At 43.2% G+C, this 19,463-nt stretch overlaps 1 protein-coding gene and 1 non-coding gene across 4 annotated transcripts in view; both read right to left on the bottom strand.

Moving 5' to 3' along the window:
* Window positions 1-1,957: 1,957 nt before the first annotated feature.
* Window positions 1,958-19,463, bottom strand: part of PTCD3 (pentatricopeptide repeat domain 3) — a 36,434-nt gene continuing 18,928 nt past the window's right edge. For 2 of the 3 annotated variants that reach the window (XM_010599944.3, XM_023539380.2), the window contains 17 exons: window positions 17,883-17,998; window positions 16,025-16,092; window positions 14,255-14,342; window positions 13,851-13,911; window positions 13,499-13,584; window positions 12,635-12,779; window positions 11,780-11,830; window positions 8,725-8,814; window positions 8,391-8,419; window positions 7,689-7,795; window positions 6,966-7,044; window positions 6,779-6,869; window positions 5,758-5,843; window positions 5,119-5,267; window positions 3,488-3,529; window positions 2,930-3,088; window positions 1,958-2,609 (listed from right to left, as the gene is read on the bottom strand). In XM_010599944.3, coding sequence (XP_010598246.2) covers window positions 2,498-2,609; window positions 2,930-3,088; window positions 3,488-3,529; window positions 5,119-5,267; window positions 5,758-5,843; window positions 6,779-6,869; window positions 6,966-7,044; window positions 7,689-7,795; window positions 8,391-8,419; window positions 8,725-8,814; window positions 11,780-11,830; window positions 12,635-12,779; window positions 13,499-13,584; window positions 13,851-13,911; window positions 14,255-14,342; window positions 16,025-16,092; window positions 17,883-17,998 — 1,559 coding nt within the window. In that variant the 3' untranslated portion in view covers window positions 1,958-2,497. Of the gene's footprint in view, window positions 2,697-2,929; window positions 3,089-3,487; window positions 3,530-5,118; window positions 5,268-5,757; window positions 5,844-6,778; window positions 6,870-6,965; window positions 7,045-7,688; window positions 7,796-8,390; window positions 8,420-8,724; window positions 8,815-11,779; window positions 11,831-12,634; window positions 12,780-13,498; window positions 13,585-13,850; window positions 13,912-14,254; window positions 14,343-16,024; window positions 16,093-17,882; window positions 17,999-19,463 lie in introns of all 3 variants that reach the window. The other variant, XM_023539379.2, reaches the window with a different exon arrangement.
* On the bottom strand, window positions 4,191-4,327 carry LOC111747781 (small nucleolar RNA SNORD94). The gene has a single exon (XR_002783738.1). It is a non-coding gene; the product is annotated as a small nucleolar RNA SNORD94 (small nucleolar RNA).

Genomic DNA, 19,463 nt, shown 5'->3' with positions numbered 1-19,463 from the left:
CTAATGGGTTGGGCCCCACAGTTAGACACTAACCTGTTTATTACACAGAATAGTTACATAACCAGTGACAGTACAATCTAACACCTTTTCCTCTAAGCCTAGTGCTTGGTGTAGTGTTTATACAGTAAAGGATACCAGAAACGTGAGAAATTCAAGTAACAGTAGGGTCTTAAAATCAACTGTGCTTTTGCAGAGAAGGTAGCATTTATGGTCCTACGGCAGACATTTGGGAGTGGGACTGTTAAGATCCATTCAGTGGCCGTTCAGTGTTATGCTTGAATATCCGTGTGACAGAGAGCTGTAATAAGCTAGTCCATTTCCTTGAGAGTTCTTCAAATGTTCTGTTGGACAAAAAATCTGCTGGTTTCTACACATTGGCAATCTAATCAAAGCATCCTGACTCTTCCCTTTCACCTTCATATCTTATTCCCATCTGCTCTTTTGATGCTCAAACCTGTATCAAACCTGTTGCTGTCGAGTAGATTCTGACTCATAGCAACCCTATAGCCCAGTTACTCAGAAAGTTTACTACCCTCCGCTCCTGACTGACAAAAGGCTATTCCTAATTTTTAACACATGGTTGCTTTGTCTGCACTTGATGGTGATGCCTTGGCGCCGGCACCACTAAAGCAGCTCATCTCCTTTCTGATTTCTCCAAGGCTTTTCAAAACTCCATTCTAATTAGATCTAAAATACAACCAAAACCTTTCCCGTTTTCATTGTTTTCGAAGTTGAATAGAGTTTCAGGATGGAAATGTTTCCACATCAGCTGAAAATTGTTAAACTGCATTGTTTTACAAACCAGGGCTTTCAGTGCCCCACCAAGAAGCACTTTAGTAAACGGTGCCTTTAGAAGGGCAGTACTTGAGTTGTACGCAAGTGTAAAGCAGTGAGGAAGTACAGACAGTGCTCACAGACTCCTCGTGAGAGGCGAGCGAGAAGGAACAATGTTGTGAAACGGTCAAGAGGCGAGCGAGAAGGAACAATGTTGTGAAACGGTCAACTTTAAAATTCTCTAAGGGACACCCTTAGGGGCAAGTTTATGAACAGAAAGGAGAGAACCAGTGAAAGCAAAACACACTGGGGTTAGGTTAGAGTAAGGGCGCAGCCAGGACCAAAACCAAGGATGAGGGGTCATTACCTCTGGCACAGAAGAAAATCTTACTGATAAAGGCCATGGGTGAAATGGACATTTACAAATAGAGAATGGAGGCCCACCCCACGGGCCTCGAGTTTCCTCTGAAAAGCTGAGGCAGTTACTCGCCAAGATGGAGGTTTGCAACAGCTGTAGCACATGGAGAAAATCACCGAGCACCCTATCACCTACTCTGATCGTCTACTGCGAATACCTAATGTCAGCCCCCGTGGATGCTCCCCACCAACTCTGCAGCTACAGAGCAGTGTAATGATCCAGCTGGGGCCTGGCACGAGAAGGGGTGGACCATACTTCCAAAGCCAAGCACTGAGGGCGAGAAGGGAGCTAAGCACTGGAAGGTGCCATAAACCAGAAGGAATGGAAGTGACTGAGCTGACAAAGGATTCCGGCAACCAGGTTCTCCTTGAAAGTTGTGAACCAACATCAAAGGCTGATCTGCCGTATCTGCCCTTTTGCTGCTTTGATTTAATGTCAAGGGGCTAATGGATCAACACACACGAATGCTTAAGTAGCTAATTACCATCCTGGCAATTTTATTTCTCTTTGCCCCTCAGAATCTGTTTGAGCTCTGACATTCAAGAGAACACATGAACCAAACACTTGACCAGCCTGCTTACTAGCAAGGCACGATCATGCCCAGAAGACGCTGACATCTTTCTGCCACAAGCCCTCATCTGGACCACCTGGCAGCACCGCTGCAGAAGGTGCTGCAAACAGAAGGGGAAAAAAGAGGGAGAGAAGACAAAGCATGGGAAAACCACGGCAAGGGCCATGTAAAAATGAAGGAAACTCACACATACGTACATCAATGACAATATTTATTTAAAGTTTCCATTTTACCAGTTATGCAGGCTAAAATTCTGCCATTATCATATTTAATGGAGTCTAAGATGCAGTTTTTCACATCTAAACAGCCCTGAAATTGGGATACTATTGACCAAATAGCAATTGTACGAAAACCTTCTGTTGAACCTTCTCTAAGGTCAAGCATCAGAGCATCAGGCCATCAAAGGCTGAAGCCCAGGAACAGGGAAAGCAGGTGCTGAAGATGAAGTCAGCCCACACCAGACATGAGGCCGCGAGCCGTGTGCCATCCAGTCTGTCTAAAGAAATGAGGGTGGCAGTGCTGCTGCTTAAATGGTAAGCTCTGAATGCTGCATTAACGGACAGTTTAGTAAATCCCAAATTAGCAGCTTAATCTAAGTCATTGTTCACAGTAACAAATATACCATGTCTGTATTCCCTTGTTTCCTTATCATTGCTCAAAATACCAGCATCTGAGTTCCCGAGTGTGAGGAAAGCGTCTACTCCAGGCCACAGCGGCTCCTGAACTGCCCCCTTTTATCTGCCTTCACTGATGTCACTGTCACTGCTGTCACTGTCACTGCTGTCACCGTCACTGCTGTCACCGTCACTGCTGCTGGTCAGTGCAGCGAGGTTTCCTAGGGTGTCCCTAGAAGGAAAACAAGCCGAGGATTACAGTACAACTCAGTCTGGGGATGCGGCTCCTGGAGTCTCTGACACCTATGAGCCATCAGTTCTGAAATAAAAAAGGGACATTATAGTCACACTAAAAAGTAAATGATCCGAACAGCCAAATCTATAGGCTTCCCTAACTGGTATGATAAACAAGTGATTTTAAAAGTAATGCACCTTGACTTTTTACAGGGCAAGAAATTAATTCAGGGAATAGAAAACTATAAACGTTTCCTTGAACAAATGGTCTCCTCCATTTCTAACTTTCCTACATGGTGAAGACACAGGATCACTTACTTCTGTTCCTGAGTGAGTGTAAAGTCGACCAGCACTCTCTGGATGAGGCCCTCACAGGCAGGTAAGCTGAAGGTGCTCGCCAGCTTCACAACCTCGATGGCCTGGCCAGGGCTGTTGGATGCTCTCGCACTGTCCATAAACTCATTCAGCAGCTCATTTCTGTAAAGGAAAGGCCAGACGCGAGTATTCGCCAAGTAAGCCTCTCCACCCGTCTGTCAAAAGGTTTATATGCAAAAATCTAACATTTTATAAGTTCAGCAATAAAATCCGACAATAGCTTTTGAAGGCAAAGTCACATGAGTCTCACTTTGTAAGAGCCAAAGAAATAAAGAACGTTCATTGAACGTGCACTCACTGAGGACCTACCCAGCGTTTCCCCAGTGTGCTGTGCAATCACAGACGCCCCTGACGGTGGGGCGACTGTGTGCATGCCACAGGAGAGTGCCACAGCGTGGTGGCTGCAGCAGATAAAGAAACCCAATCACCCCACAGGAAGAGTCAAGCCCCTCTGGGTAATTCCGGGCTGCATGCAGGTGGTGCCTGCTAATGTCAACTTACCCAGGGATCTTATTATGCTTCCTGAGAAGCCCCAGCATTTTCCTGTGCAGGATGAGACAGGAGAAAGTTTATGAACATGACAGAAAAAGAAGACAACCAGCTGACGGGAGAGCTTCACTCCTGGACTCAGAGACCAAGCGTCCTTTTCTTCCTAACTACAGCATTAGCTCCTGAAGTCACAAATTCCTGCCTCCACCCGTTCCCAACCTGTCTGTAGGTCACAGTCACCCCCCTCCCAGGCTCCAATGTCTGCACCAGACGTTCACAGTCCATCTGACATGCTGCCAGTGCTGAGGCTACTGGACTATGTCCTGTAGCAGGTGCCTGCAGAAAGGGGAGGAGGACAAGAGAGGGGAAAAGAAGACACAAGGCAACAGAAAGGTACAAACAGGAGCCAGAGAGAAGCATGAGCTTGATTTCTAATTTGCAAATTTTCAGAAAACTCGCATTTTGACCACTAAATAGATCCAAGGTGGCTTTACACCCAAGAAAACGCTTCTATTGAATGCGTAACAAAGTTAGCAGGGGCCTAGGCAACACAGAGAACTACATGGATTAGAACCCACACTAGTAGGAGATCTCTGTCCCCCAGAGGACTACACCCCATGGACAGCTGGAACTGAGGCACAGACAGAATACGGACCGTGCTGTCTTTCACGACAGGGCACTGAGTCCCGTCTGTGAGAAATCATGTCATGAAGAGCAGGCTCAGATTGAGGCATCAGTCTCATGTAAGTGTTCACCATCAACCTGCCACGTGCAGGACGAAGGAGAAACACAGACATCCAGCTCCCATGGCTCAGCTGAGGTCCGTACCCCTGCGCCAATCATCATAGCCTGATTCACAGCAAGCGTAGGTCAACCTGCCTGACTTAACAAACTGCCACCAGCAAAACGTTTCTGTCATTAGCAACACAGTTCCTAGCAAGCCGTGTGAGTGAATTCAGCCGTGCTTCTCAGACCAGGGGAGTCAGTGAGCTTTCACCTCTTGGATATATTTAACAGCCACATTCGGGACTGGCGGTCGCCTGCTCTGATGAAGTTACGTTCTTGTGAAGGAGCCACACATGAGGACTCTCACTCACTCTCAGAACCAGCACATCCACACCCGACAAAACACAGCAGAGCATTTGACCTCACCAAGACCCCTTCTGCTTACTCTTTTCTTCACACAAAATGACTGCACGAGGTCACCATTTACAACTAAACCCTGAGAGCGAGGACGTGAGTGATGCACCGATGGAAACACTCAAGTAGAACACAGTGGCAGACAGCAGACAACCAGAGGTTTCCACTGGTCTAAGTGCCCAGCCCACACTCTGGGCTGCAAGGGTGAGGAGGGGGAAGCACCCACAAAGAAAATGACACTTCAGTGACATCAATGTCCAAAACATTTCAAAAAGTTTCTCTGATCACCTCATTTATTATATATTAAGTATTTTAAATTCCCACTGAAAACTCATTACATGGAAAACTTGGTATGTGTTCCAGTTTGGGTCCCAATAAACTATAAATCACAGTGTAGTCAGGGGGTGTCGAGTAACCAGGGTATAAAAAAAAAAAATTTTTTTTTTTTATACGTCCTCTTAAACACAAAGGCTTCTCATTTGCACTTGTAGTCATATACTCACCAGGCTTCCTCGGTTCTCCGAGCCCTTAGAAAGAGGACAGCTATACAGTTTAGAGTTTTGGCTGGCCAAGCCGAGGCAGTCTGTCTGGCATCTTGGCTTTCATAGGTAGACTTGATGTCTGCAGCACAGTCAGCAAACACCACCTGCAGCTAAGAGGCTCTGAGTCAGTGGAGCTGCCTAACTGCATCACGAGTGTTCCATTCAGGAGACTGCCACAGGACCATTACATTTTTTGAGCAATGCATTTTAACATCTGCACATACCACATATATAGCACTCAATACAGTAAAAAGAAAACACAGCCTGTCCTGGGATAAATAACTTGATTAGCCGTATCTTTCAATTCAACTCTGGATTTTTTTCTTCTTAGAAATAGAAATGTTAAGATGCTAATCATCCGGACAGAGAAAAGCTGTTTTCACACTGCCTGCTCTGGACTAGAGGAGAGACGGTGACTTCAGAATTCTGCCAATGGCTGAATCTGTTTATATGAGCGTAATTCACATGTGTGTTTGGGCGGCAGCATTATCCACAAGGACAGACTGGAATGACCCTTACAAGGACATCAGTATTGAAGGACATGCTGGTTAGTATACATCTAATAACGACAGCGAAACCTGAGCTTCAACATACCCTTACCTCTAGTGGGTGCTTATCCCTTGCCATGAGTGTCAGCATCTCTTCCTTCAGATTACTGTGGTAAGTGTGACCATATTCTTTACTATCTTGAAACAAGAAAGGAGCACTGTGAGGAGTGGCCAGCATCATATAAACCAACACTGCTTCTGGCTGACCTCAGTCCATGGTCACCTGTCACCCACACCTTTGGGTGGGTGAAAATAATTTGTTAGCAGTATCTGTTCCAGGCTTCCAGAAAAACAGCAGGATTAATTCATGGTAATAAAGTGTAAGACAGCAGCAAAAGCCCGTGCCAGTAACCTGTTCCTGAGCAGATGTTGTGTACGTGGGTCTGGCATCCCGTTTAACACGGCACATGCAACACACTTGGGTGGCCACTGCCTCTGTGTGGTAAGACGCTGCTTCACAGTACTCTGGAATTGTCAATGTTCATTTATACACAACCATCAGAGCAGTCTCCTGAAGTAATAGGGCAGGATCTCGGTTTCTCAGTCACAGAAACTGAGGCAGACAGAAATGGACTTTATGATACTACTGTAATCACCTAGCAAAAGAGACAATCAGCCTTTTTTTGCAGCCAATTCATACACATAAGACAGATCAACACACACAAGCCATGATCACGGCTGTTACTTAGAAACATAGTCACTAACTTTGGTGAGCAACTAAACCAAGGTGATGCAACACAGTACAGAGGGATGGAGCAGGCTTGACATCAGAGACATGCAATCCAGTCTAGGGTCTGTCTGCCACTTAACTAGCACTCATCTTCCCTGGGACACGTCACAGACAGGCATGCAGGGCTCAGCTTTCCCCTGCGTCATGAGGTGGTTTCAGTACATTCTCACTCATGCAATCCAACATGCAACGTGAGCAAGTGACCCTGTAGCAGCCCTCACCTAATGTATTCAATTCACTCAAAACTGAAGTTTTTATTGTTAGTAACAACGGTAACATGTTTGTTAACCATAACACAGGGCACTTAAGTGATATGGGCCTGGAAACACATGCTGCAACTGACCTTTCCAAATCTGAGGAATCATTTCTAGCCGACTGGCCACATCCAATGCTTGGAGAAGATCTATCAATGTTTGGGAATGGGGAATGATGACCTGATTGAGAAAGTCAAATATATTTTTTTAAAGCATTAATAAAGATACTCACACACTTACCTATAACGATAAATGATAAGCAATGAACCATCTTACTGAAGGTATCAGGTCCCTGTACCACTTCAAGGTTACATCAATGTGTTCCATCAGACAAAGCAAACTGAAGAACTTGGAGCTGTCACAGAGAGACAAGGTCCATTTAGTCTAATGTCCCTGCACCTAACATAAGGGACTAATTAAATCAAGGCACGGTTACAGGCTGACAGGCTACACAGAATTCATGATACTGAATAATGTATCTGTCTGAAAGCATTCAGTGTGAAGAAGGACCTGGACACACAGAAGGCAACTGTCACACACCTAAAAGCTGCCTCCTGAAGTCCATATTCTACCTGTCTGAGTGACCCACTTAAGGAGCCCGTCTGGGCTCTGGCATCGTCATCTTTAAAAACAAAAGCAAGAGGCTGGGACAAGATAATCTCCAGGGACCCATCCTGCTCTAACAACACAAAAATATAAAATATGAGGAGGCAGCGGCAGAGGTGGGAAAAAGACAGACGGATTTCTAAACCGTTTCAGAGAGAGAGAAAAAGAAGATACACGCTAAACGGCCCATCCTGGCATTCTAGCCTGCTTTAATTTCTAAGTACTCAATTAAACTTCACTATTAAATTAGAGGCATGCTGCCTGAGGCACACATGGGCCACCAACAGCCTCCCATTCGCAGAATCTATTAATCACTTTTTAGATTTAAAAATACAACATGTCAAAAAGCAGGTCCTCCATTCATGCCAAAGGATGCATTTCCAGCACACTTACTAATAGAAATTACGCCGGTGGTCGGGTCCAAGGAATTTCCGGTTGTCTCCAGTGTTCAAAACGTCATGCACTTCGTAGGCAAGTTCTAGATCTCTGAGGGACGAACACTGACAATGGGCAAGTGTAAGTATTACTCTGAGAGCCTATCAGCCAAACAGCCGCCAGCTACACAAAACAGTACAGTTACTTCTAGAAATGTTTATGCTGATTCAATTTATTATTGATGTAAATCATACTTTTTTCTGGCTATGATATACTGTATTGCTGTCAACAAACAAAACCCCATGGAAGTATATCTCGGTATACATGTTTAAATACAAAGGAAAAAATCTGTAAGACAAACACTAAACTGGTGAACATGATTAAATGATTAAAAAAAAAACTAGATAAAAACAGTCATCAACTTAAAAATTTACTACTAGGCAAAAATGAAATAATCTGAAACCTTATCTGAACAGAGAGTGGAAAAAGGCAACTTACATAATAAACATAAGGTAACGATGTTAGGTGATTAAAAACTACAGATTTTAAGGAAAGAGAAGAACACGAGAAAGACAAACATGAACAGAAGGAAGGGAAAGGCCCAGAGTGAGAAGCGAGGCTGCTGAGTCAAGGTGAGGTCCAATTACAGATTAAGTTAGAAAATGGACAGGAACCTTCTCTTAAAAAGGGAATAGTAATTGAACAAGAAACGGTACTTACAACTATCATGGCTGATAGAAAAAACGCATCTGAAAATCAGAGTTCATGAGAGCCTTGGTTATGAAGGATGTAATAAGTTTTCCAAGTCAGAAACATTAATAAATGTTTTGTCACCGTAACTGGTAACACATGACATAAAGCTACAAGAATAAAAACTCAAGAGGAGAGGAAGTATACGGCAAATTGCCAGACATTTTGGTTTTCTCTGAATAACCACCCAAAACATGACTAACCCCTGTCCTCATCTCCCAAATAGCAAGGCCTCTAATTAACCGGCACTCAGGAGAAGAGGCTTTAGATGAGAAAAATGGGAGGGAGCACTATCTGGACATACCGTCTTCCAGGTCCCTTGCAGAAAACGTCTTCCCCCTTAATTCATTCATTATATCATAGATGATCAGGGATGGCTCTTTTGAAGTGCTTTCTGCAGAGTAAGAATCCAAATGGGTTTTATGAGTCTGCTTCCTGTACCACCACCAAACCTAGGACCCAATGCTGAGGTCATGCATTTCCTCCCTCCTCTCCTGCCTACGGCCTGGCCAATAGCTGAGCCGACGGCAGATGCCTGCTAATGGGATATATGCACCCTGCAGAGGACACGTCTCTGAAAGACCAGGGACAACCACAGGTTTCTGTCCACCTGCTCCAACCAGAGGCTCTTCTTTTCCCTCTCAATTGCTTCAGAAGAAGCTCGACTTTCATTGGGGTGGGAGGCAAAAATGTGCCCCCATCCCCAAAACCTGCATACCTAAAAAACAGACAAATTTTTTAAAGTATAATCACGGTGACAAAACCAAGGAAAAAAAAATTGTAGAATTAATAAATGTGGGCAGTCCTTCAAAATCACACAAGCTGAGTACTAATAGGTGAAAAAACTTATTCACGATATTCCTAGTCAAACACACCATTCATCTACTGTGTCCTCATCCAGGTAGTAATATGGTTCTAATGAAAACACAGACGTGCATTTATAATTTCCTTAATCACGTTTCCATTTGCTAGTATTCCTAGTTACTTTATTACCTTCAAAATATTTTACTTAAATATACTGTTTCCATTCTTTTAGACGCTCTCCTTGGGTTAAACCCCTAAGAATTATCATTGGGTCTTATTTAACAGCCAATTTACACATTGAGGACAAACGGAATTCCCCCTCCTCTCCAAACACGACCACGGCTGCTATGTGAACGTAGGTACCACTGACATTGGTTAGCAACTGCACAAAAGTGATGCGATACGGCAGAGAGGAATGGGACAGGCTTTGGGTCAGAAGAACTAGTTCCACCACAATCGCGCCAAGGCCGAGTAAAATTTTGGAGTAGTCGGTTACTGTGGAAACTGTTTGCCTGTTTCCAAGATAAAGTCAGTTACCTGTATTTTTTCCCAACAGGTAAAAAACTTCCCTAATAGGCGAGGATGCAGATTTTGTAAAATTAGTCCTCCAGCTCAGATGTTTACCTGTATTTTATTGACTATGCCAAGGCATTCGATGTGTAGATCATAACAAATCACGGATAACACTGTGAACAACGCAGATTCTAGAACACTTACCTGTGCTCATGAGGAGCCTTTACACAGGTCGAGAGGCAGTTGTTCGGACAGAACAAGAGGATACTGACTGGTTTGGGTTAAAGTCAGGATGGGTGTGCGTCAGGGTTGTGACCTTTCACCATACCTATTCAATCTGTATACTGAGCAAATAAATCTGAGAAGCTGGACTATATGAAGAAGAACGGGGCATCAGGATTGGAGGAGTACTCCTTAACAACCGGTGTTATGCAGACGACACAACCCTTGCTTGCTGAAAGTGAAGTGGACTTGAAGCACTTACTAATGAAGATCAATGACCACAGCCTTCAGTATGGATTACAACTCAATAAAGAAAACAAAAATCTTCACAACTGGACCAATGAGCATCATCGTGATAAATGGAGAAAAGACTGAAGTTGTTAAGGATTTCATTTTACTTGGATCCACAATCAATGCCCATGGAATCAGCAGTGAAGAAATCAAAAGATGCATTGCATTGGGCAAATCTGCTGCAAAAGACCTCTTTAAAGTGTTGAAAAGCAATGATGTCACCTTGAAGACTAAGGTGCGCCTGACCCAAGCCATGGTGTTTTCGGTCGCCTCCTATGCATGTGAAAGCTGGATGATGAATAAGGAAGACCAAAGAAGAATCGACAGCTTTGAATTGTGGCGTTGGTGAAGAATATCGAATATACCATGGACTGCCAAAAGAACAAAAACATCTGTCTTGGAAAAAGTACAGCCAGAATGCTCCTTGGAAGCAAGGATGGTAAGACAATGTTGTCAGGAGGGATCAGTCCCTGGAGAATGACATCATGCTTGGTAAAGTAGAGGGTCAGTGAAAGAGAGGAAGACCCTTCAAGGAGATGTACTGACACAATAGCTGCAACGATGGGTTCAAGCACAGCAACAATTGTGAGGATGGCACAGGACCAGGCAGTGTTTCATTCTGTTGTACACAGGGTCGCTATGAGTCAGAACTGACTCGATGGAACCTAACAACAATGACCCAGAAAGAATTAAGTTCCTCTGTTGTTTATAAAGTCTACTGCAGGAAAGAATTAACAGCACTGTCACTTCTGAACCTAGGGTTCTTAGGTTAGGGGCAAACGGCTAAGACCCAACAGACAGTGTCTACTGTGTGCCTTCCAAGCAGGCACAAGGCACTGTGAGTCATTAATTTTATGACCTCAGCCCTGACTTTATTACTTAGGTAGGGATCCCTTTCCATTTGACACAGCTGGTAAACGTTAGTGTTGTCATTTCAACTTAGGTGTGCCTTGCTCCAAAGCACAATCAACAGACACAACTCCACCTACAATACTCCTGACTGAACTAAAAGACGATGACGACAAACAGAGCCTCCAAGACTCTCATGAAAGGCTTCATAATAAATGTGGTGTTAATGTGGAGCAGCGCTGCCCATCAGAACCTACTGTGATGACAGAAAAATGTTCTACACCTGCCTCACTGAACATGCTAGCCGCCAGCACTGAGCGCTAAGTCAACTAAGGGATTTTTAACTTTATTTCATTTTAACGACATTAACTAGCCACATGGGGCCAGTCGCCAGTCTCCTGGCCCGCAGAGCCCTAGAGAGCACAGCGTACTCCAAACTGAACACTTCCTGACCATTTCTATTTGTACACCAACACTCCTTTTGTAACTCCTTCCCCTCCAGCTCACGCTGTACATCACAAACAAGGTTATGACCTTCAGAAAAACTTTCTTCCCAGGCTGTAGGTGTTAATTTGTGAACTCTATTCTCAAAGACTTCCCAAAAGGTAACTTGTAACAATCATGTAAACCAAAGGGAGCTGGTCAATTTTCTTCATAAACTGATGTAACATAATACATACCCGTGTGATAAAACACTTGAAGGAGATGGTGATACGTTGCAAGCGAGGGCTCTTGAATTACCAGGTAGATAGAAAAATAAGAAATACAGTAAGTCAAAACAAAGCTATCTAAAACATACCTTACTAAGGTACACTAAACTAAAAACATATCGATGTTGGTATTTCATCAAGACTCATCTCTATTTCTTTGAACACACAGGTAAAGATTAAGAGAGTTATAAAAGATTGCACTGATTTGGAAAGTCCAAATGCCTACTGGAGCCCTGGTGGCGCAGTAGTTAAGAACTTGGCTGCTAACCAAAAGGCAGTCTGAATCCACCAGCTGCTCCTGAGAAGCCCTATGGGGCAGTTCTATTCTGCCCCATAAGGTTGCTATGAGTCCAAATCGACTCAATGGCAACAGGTTTGGTTTTGGGTTAAATGCCTACTACAAAAATGCTATAGCTTAAGTACTTAACACCAAAGCATACTTAAGTGATTTCCAAAACATTCAATTAAGTAATTACTGAATAGTACACAACACGATAGCAGTCTGGGTTCAAAGACCTCATTATGCCAGAAAATGTCGTGGAATTTAAAACTAGTTTATTAAAATGAAACAATCTTTCCAGAATTAAGAGATCTATAAAAAAAGTATGTAAAATGCTTAAAGAACAATGTAATTTACTATTAAGAACATAAAAGACCACAAAGGGGCTCCTGACATAGGAAGCACATGTAATTAAGCGTGCCAAATGGTGAAAACAAAACTCCTAATATTTTATACTGAACAAGCGCAAGGAGTTTATGATGACGTGCACAAGGAACGTCTATCCAGCACGTGTCTTCAGCGAGGGAATCTAGGATGGGCCTCACCTATGCCGATGGCTTTCATCTCACGCAAGGTCTGCAAGGCTGGCACTTTCCCAAACTCACGGAATCCTCGGAGACACTTCAGAATGGTGTTGAATGTCTGGAGACTGGGCTTCACCTTCTGCGCGACCATGTGTTTCAACAGCTCCTAGATGAGTCAAAAGCAGGAAGCACTTTTTATGTCTGGGTAGATCATTTACCTAATACCACAGTATTTCATACTTCAAAAAAAAAAAAAAGAGAATTTGGCATTCAGGCTCTATCTAGAGCAGAATAATACAGATGACCCTGATTCAAAAGCCACTGATTAGTTAGCAAGACCAGTGACTTTGCTGGGAAAGCCTTTTAGAGACATGTCCCTCCTCAGAGACCCCATCCCCACTGATCAAGGTGTCCAATTGTCTTCAGGCCTCAGTCTATTAAGTCTTCGAGGAAAAGACTCAAGTACAAGAAAAGACGTTTAGAATGGACTGTTTTTGCTATTTTAAACAACATGCTTCTATTCCTATCACACAAGAATCCAGTGATTTCAATTTTTTTTAACTGATAACCATATTACAATAATCATGTGCTGCTTTTGTGATTAAAAAACTATTAGGAAAAATAAGTGAATAAAGCAACCCAGCTCTTCATGAACTCTAGGTGTATGCCTGGGTCAAATAACTTAAACTCTTCCCACAGGACAGACACAGCTACTTAACGTACAGGTTAGTGAACGGCAGTGTAGCAGGTAATCTTCCTGAGCATCCAGCACGGTGACTGCCGTGTTGGTACTCAATGACTGCCACTGTCTCCAGCCCATGTTACTTCTTTCTAGTGAAAGATATTTCAGGCATATTAGAACACAAAACAAGAGTTCTTCCTTACCTGTATTTTATTCCACTTCACCTCATATTTGTCATTCCCTGTCAATGCTGTTGCTTTGATCAAAGCATTAAAGGTGTATACATCAGCTGTAAAAGAAGAAAGCCAATTTAATACAATCTGGGGTTAAAGTGAGCCATGGCTCACTTTAAGGAAAGGTAGCCCTGCCACATGCCCACAACACTGGAAAGCCACTCTGCTCTCTGGATCTCTCCTCCCACGTCAATCACCAACGCCACAGGAAAAGAGGAAAACAGGTCACTGATGGAGGCAAGCACCAAACAATCTCACACAGATTCTTTAAAGAAGTTAAAAGGAGAGAGGAAGGGAGAAGGAGTCTCCAGAACACACTCACCACTAAGTCTGTTGTTCAACAATTCGGTGTACAACTTTAACGCCTGCTCATTTGCTTGGTGCTGGAAGAGAAACAGAGTAAAAACTAAGTGCATTCATTTGAGAAATATTTGCACATTTACTATTCTAGAGTCTGGGAATACGGAAGTAAACAGACAAGGTCCTTAATCTCATGAAGCTTGTACTCTTAGGCAGTGGTTCTCTACTGGGGCAGTGTGGCCTTCCTGGGGAAATTCTTGGTTGTCACGACTGAGAAGGTGAGGGCACTACTGGAATGCAGTGTGCAGAGACCAGGGAGCAGCTCAAAACACTCCATGTACAGGACAGTCCCCACAGGAAGAACTCGTCCAGTCCAAAATGCCTACTTTAATAGCTATTGAAGACTGAAAATACAAACAACTGTACCTTCACCATTCCCCGGATCACTGTGCAGTAGGAATGTGCATTTTTCTCAGGCATTAGAGCAAAGATCCTCTCAGCGTTGTTTTTTTCTCTAGACAGACACAAGAGAGTAAATGTGAAAGTGGGAAACAGGAAAAGCCAATGACAGCTACCATCACGAACTGGAGTTTACGACACTCCAGGCACTGTGCCAAGCACTGTATGCGTACCATCTCATTTAATGGTCACACCCCAGAGATGAAGACATGGTTATCATAATTTTGAAAATGAGAAAAAACCGACACTCAGAGACCTTAAGTCGCCCAAGGCTATGCAGTCAAACGGTAGAACTAGGATTAAAAGGGAAAATTTTATGAAAAAGTGATATATAACTCATGGTATTAAAAACAAACTGTACAAGTTATAGAGTCAAACCTCCTCACCCCCCCAACCCTCAGATGCAATTCCCCAGAGGCAAGTATCTACAGATAGATGCTTCTGTCCTACTGTAGCATATACACATTTACTCTCTTCAAAAACAAAACAAACAAAAATGGTACCACATTACACAAACTATCCTGTACCTTGTACTTTCTCTTCTTAAAGATTCTTCACATTGAATCGTACAGAACCAGGATTTGAGCCAAGTCTATATCCCAAAGTCCATACTCTTAACCACTATGCTAAATTAGTAAAATCTACCCTAAGAAATGTCATCTTTGATTGTATTAAATTCATCCCTTCAAAAAGATTTGATATAAATGGTAGCTTTCTTTCTCCAGAAGTATCTTTAGATACCTCTACCTTAAAATTTTGGGGCTGTTAACCAAAAGGTCAGCAGTTCTAATCTAATAGCCGCTCCTTGGAAACTCTATGGGGCAGCCCTACGCTGTCCTATAGAGTAGCTGTGAGTCAGAATCAACTTGACAGCGATAAATTTTTACCTTAAAATTAACTTCAGTTAATTTAAATTCTCAAATGTAGCTAAATGCTGTATTTACTTTTTGTCTGAAACTGAATATTTTTGCTTGCTGAACAGTAAATTCAGCACTACATTTTAGTATATGTATGGAGCCCTGGTGGCACAGTGGTTAAAAGTTCGGCTGCTAACCAAAAGACTGGCAGTTCAAATCCACCAGTCACTCCCTGGAATCCCTACGGGGCAGTTCTATTCTGCCGTATTATCGCTATGAGTTGGAATCAACTTGATGGCAATGGGTTTGGGTTTTAGTTTATTTTAATGTAAACAAAATGTACCAAATCTTCCAGATTAAAACATGACTTAGAGGTGTATGCTACACGGTAACACTGTGGATGAAACTACCAAAGGAACAGCAACACATGACGGTTACACAGAAATACATGAAAAAACAAACATAAGCCTCTACACAGGCTTTTGTGCTGCTGGGACCTTATTAAAAAGGTCCAAATATTATGAATACAAATTTTAAAAACTAATATTTCACACTGAAAACTACTATATTTTAGATCACAGAATATGCTCTTGGGGGGAGATGGTAGGAAGTAGTCAACGCACTGTATGACACTATAATGATAGAAGCTGTTAACTATGTGTAACATAATTCCAAGTAAGGAGCCCTGGTGGCACAACGGTTAAGCGCTCGGCTGCTAACGGAAAGGTCAGCAGTTCAAACCCACCAGCCCCTCCATGGGAGAAAAGATCTGGTGATTTGATCCTGTAAGGAAACCCTATGGGGACAATTCCACTCTGTCCTATAGGGTTGGCAGGAGTCAGAATCGACGTGATGGCACCCAACAACCACGACGACGTACCTCCAAGTACCTCCAAGGTGACGACCAGTCTTCCTAGGTTCCTCATTAGCTTCCCCTGTAGCCTCTTCCTGAAATGAATTGTCATCAACAGAGAGGAAATGGAAGTTAAGACAACAATGGAATGCATTCTCCCAGGGAGAATGCTCAAAATCAGGAAGGTGAAGGGAACCTGAGAAAAGTCAAGGAAAAACAGATGAAACAGAAGGCAAAGAGGAAATCCAGGATATGTTCAGGCTTATACACGTTAATTCTGTAAGGGTAAATCAGCTAATTTACAGATGAAAAGCAACAGTGGCCCTGAAGCAACAAGTGTCGACCTAGATACAAGATGAAGTCAGTGCTCTCTGGCCTGGCCCAGAGAGATAAACTGGGAAATCAAATGACAGTCTTGTTTCCTCGGGGGCAGAAAGAAAATACTTGGAAAGATGTCTGGCTTGATCCATACAAAAATACTGTCCATTATCAGGGTGAAAAGAAGAAAAAACTTTTCTGGGTAAAAAAAAAAAATTTTTTTTTTTTTTTTGAGAGAGATATTATTCATGTCTTGATTGGTTCCAATGGTTTTAAGCACTGACCCAATACAAGCTGTATTTGCTTTGAAAAGAATAAATCTTGTCCTATGTTTACAAATCAAGCTCTGGGTTGAGGCTGATGAATAGCAAGCCAGGCTTGGCTGGCACCACTTGGTGCTGGCTCGGTAGCCTGCCTCAGGAACTGGGCCGGCTGGGACTGCAGGGTCAGAGGGCCAGCCAGGTCGGTGGCTCCAGAAGATACTCCGGATGGCAGAGTGTGACTGTAAGCCCCTGCCTATGCACTTTAAAAGGCTTAATCACTGTATATAAATAATCTACATTTTGTGGAGAAAAATTAGAAAAGACAAAAGAATTTAAAATTTTTCTTATGCATATAAAAACAGTGTTTACAAAAACAGAATATAAATAGTTACGCAGCCTGTTTCCCCACTTATCAATATACAGAGGAACCCTGGTGGCACCGTGGTTAAGTGCTTTGGCTGCTGGCTGAAAGGTTGGTGGTTTGAACCCACACCAGCTGCTCTGCAGAAGAAAGACGCTGGCAGTCTGCTTCTGTGAAGATTACAGCGCTGGAAACCCTACAGGCCATTCTACTCTGTCCTATAAGGTCAGAGTAGAATCAAATTCATGGCAATGGGTTTTGATTAATATTATGATGAGTTTTTCCATACCCAAACACACCCACACTAGCATTCTCAATCACTAGCCAACATTCCACTACCATAACTTAATCAACCTACCATTGGACACTGATTGCTTGTCTTTGTTTTTTTCTTTTCTGCTTTTTTTTTTTTTTTTTGCAGTTTTAAATATCTTGTATATACATCTTTATTCACCTGATCCAAAGGTTTCTTTGGGGCCTATTTCTAGAAGTCAAACTCTCTGGATTTTACTCTACAGGCCAGCTCTTGACACAACACTCTTCTGTGTACCCAGTCCAGTGTGCTCATGCCTCTCTGCCCATGTGTGTGAACTCCTGAGGGGCCGGGGGTCACGGAGCCTATTTGTTCATTACACATCATTTTGTCACTGAAATGATGACAGGGGGTCTGCCCAAACATTTCTGGTCAAAGCTTTGCCTGTGTGTAGTAGGCAAGGTCAGAATATTTTTAAAAAGGGAACCAGGATTAAAGTAGCTGTCTATCTCTGTTCCTCCCTCGAACACTTTTTATCAAGGTTACTGCACTGTATCGCAGTATGAGGCTCTCATTACTACCTTGACACGTGGCAAAAGAACAGCTTCATCTGGAGAAAGGTGTTACTTCCCCAAAAAACTGTAGAAACCAAGGCCAAAAGTATCTTTACGAACTCTAGAAGACCATTACCAATTCTTCTGACTTTTCAGTTTGTTGAAAATGATAATCAGCTTGAGGCTCTTGGTCACCATAGTAACACAATAAATCCAGGAGACTATTAGTTGTTTCCAGAGACACAGCAGTTCCTGCGTGGAAACAAACAAACAAAAAAAAGGAATCTTGACACACTCAAAAACTTAAAAAAAAAAAGCCATCAGGTTAAAATTCTTCACCTTTTCTATCAGCTGTGACTTTGTTAGCTACACACTTAATATCATCCATCACTTTTATGAACTGATAAGTATGCATTTGACATCAACTTAAACACCCAGGAGATACAGACAGGGACATAATCTCTGCTGACCATGTGGTCTGACAGAAAAAGTTAAAAAACTCCAGATGAAGCTGGACCCTGAGCTCCCTGACGGTATGTGCTCACATCCACTGGTGTCATGCTTTCACCTCCCACCTCCAAAAGAACACTCTGCAAACTATTTCCACTTAGTCCCCTTAGCCCAGTCATTTTTACAAACATGAGCACAATGATTCTACTTGGACCCAGGCCCCCCACTGAGATGTACGCCCCAAAATTCTAGCTTCAAGTGTATAATAGTAGCCTTTTAAAACTGGTTCCTCAAACATTATGCTCCTATCTTGATACTCACTAAGCAGGGAGAAAAGGGCACAGGAAAGAAAGGCATGAGATAACTTATTATTTTAAAAGAGTATAACTATTTTTCTAAACAAAATATTATGCTGATAATAAAAATGTCCACCAGGAAATTAAAAAAGAGGAAGCAGAGCAAGATGCCTAAGTGAGCGGATGCTCTCGTTTACTCTGCCAGCAACTAACCCACTGGACACGAATAAAAACAAGCAGATTGCGGTCTCAGAACTTCAGGTGGCAGGTGAGGTGTTAGAGAGTCGGGGTGAGCCCAGAAGTAAGGGAGAGGAGAAGCAGGGTGGGCACAGGTAGGAGAATCTACCGGCTAATGTGGGGAGCACACGCTCATGACCATTTTGTGACAGGGCTGGACAACACCCCAAACAGTGAACACAGAAAGGGAGCTAATCTGAGGAAGCTGTAGCCTGAATTTTTAAGGCTGGCTGTGGGAATTCATTGGAAACCTGGTGGAGTAGTGGTTAAGCGCTACGGCTGCTAATCAAAGGGTCGGCAGTTCGAATCCGCCAGGCACTCCTTGGAAACTCTATGTGGCAGCAGTTCTACTCTGACCTATAGGGTTGCTATGAGTCAGAATTGACTCGATGGCACTGGGTTTGGTTTTGGTTTTTCGGTGGGAATTCACGGGCTATGCAATTGGGAGTGAGCTAAGGGAGACCGTGACACTGCGACAGAGTGCTGTTGAATCTTGATGAGGTCCCAGATGGACAGGCAGTAGGACTGGGAGGAACTACAAAGACAGCAGTGCAAGGGAACACATCAGACTGATGGGTGACAGAAAGAAACCCACAGTGGGACACTGTAGGAGAGCCTGTGCAGGGGCACCCATGAGGCAAAGACATAGAGAGCCCCCCACCTTTGCCTTAAGAAAGTCGATCCCCACCTCTGACATCAGAGTCTGTGATCAGCTAATCACCACCCCTCCTCAC

The sequence above is a fragment of the Loxodonta africana genome, chromosome 15, assembly GCF_030014295.1.
Source record: "Loxodonta africana isolate mLoxAfr1 chromosome 15, mLoxAfr1.hap2, whole genome shotgun sequence".
NCBI lineage: Eukaryota > Metazoa > Chordata > Mammalia > Proboscidea > Elephantidae > Loxodonta > Loxodonta africana.
This window is presented reverse-complemented; position numbering and strand designations above follow the sequence as displayed.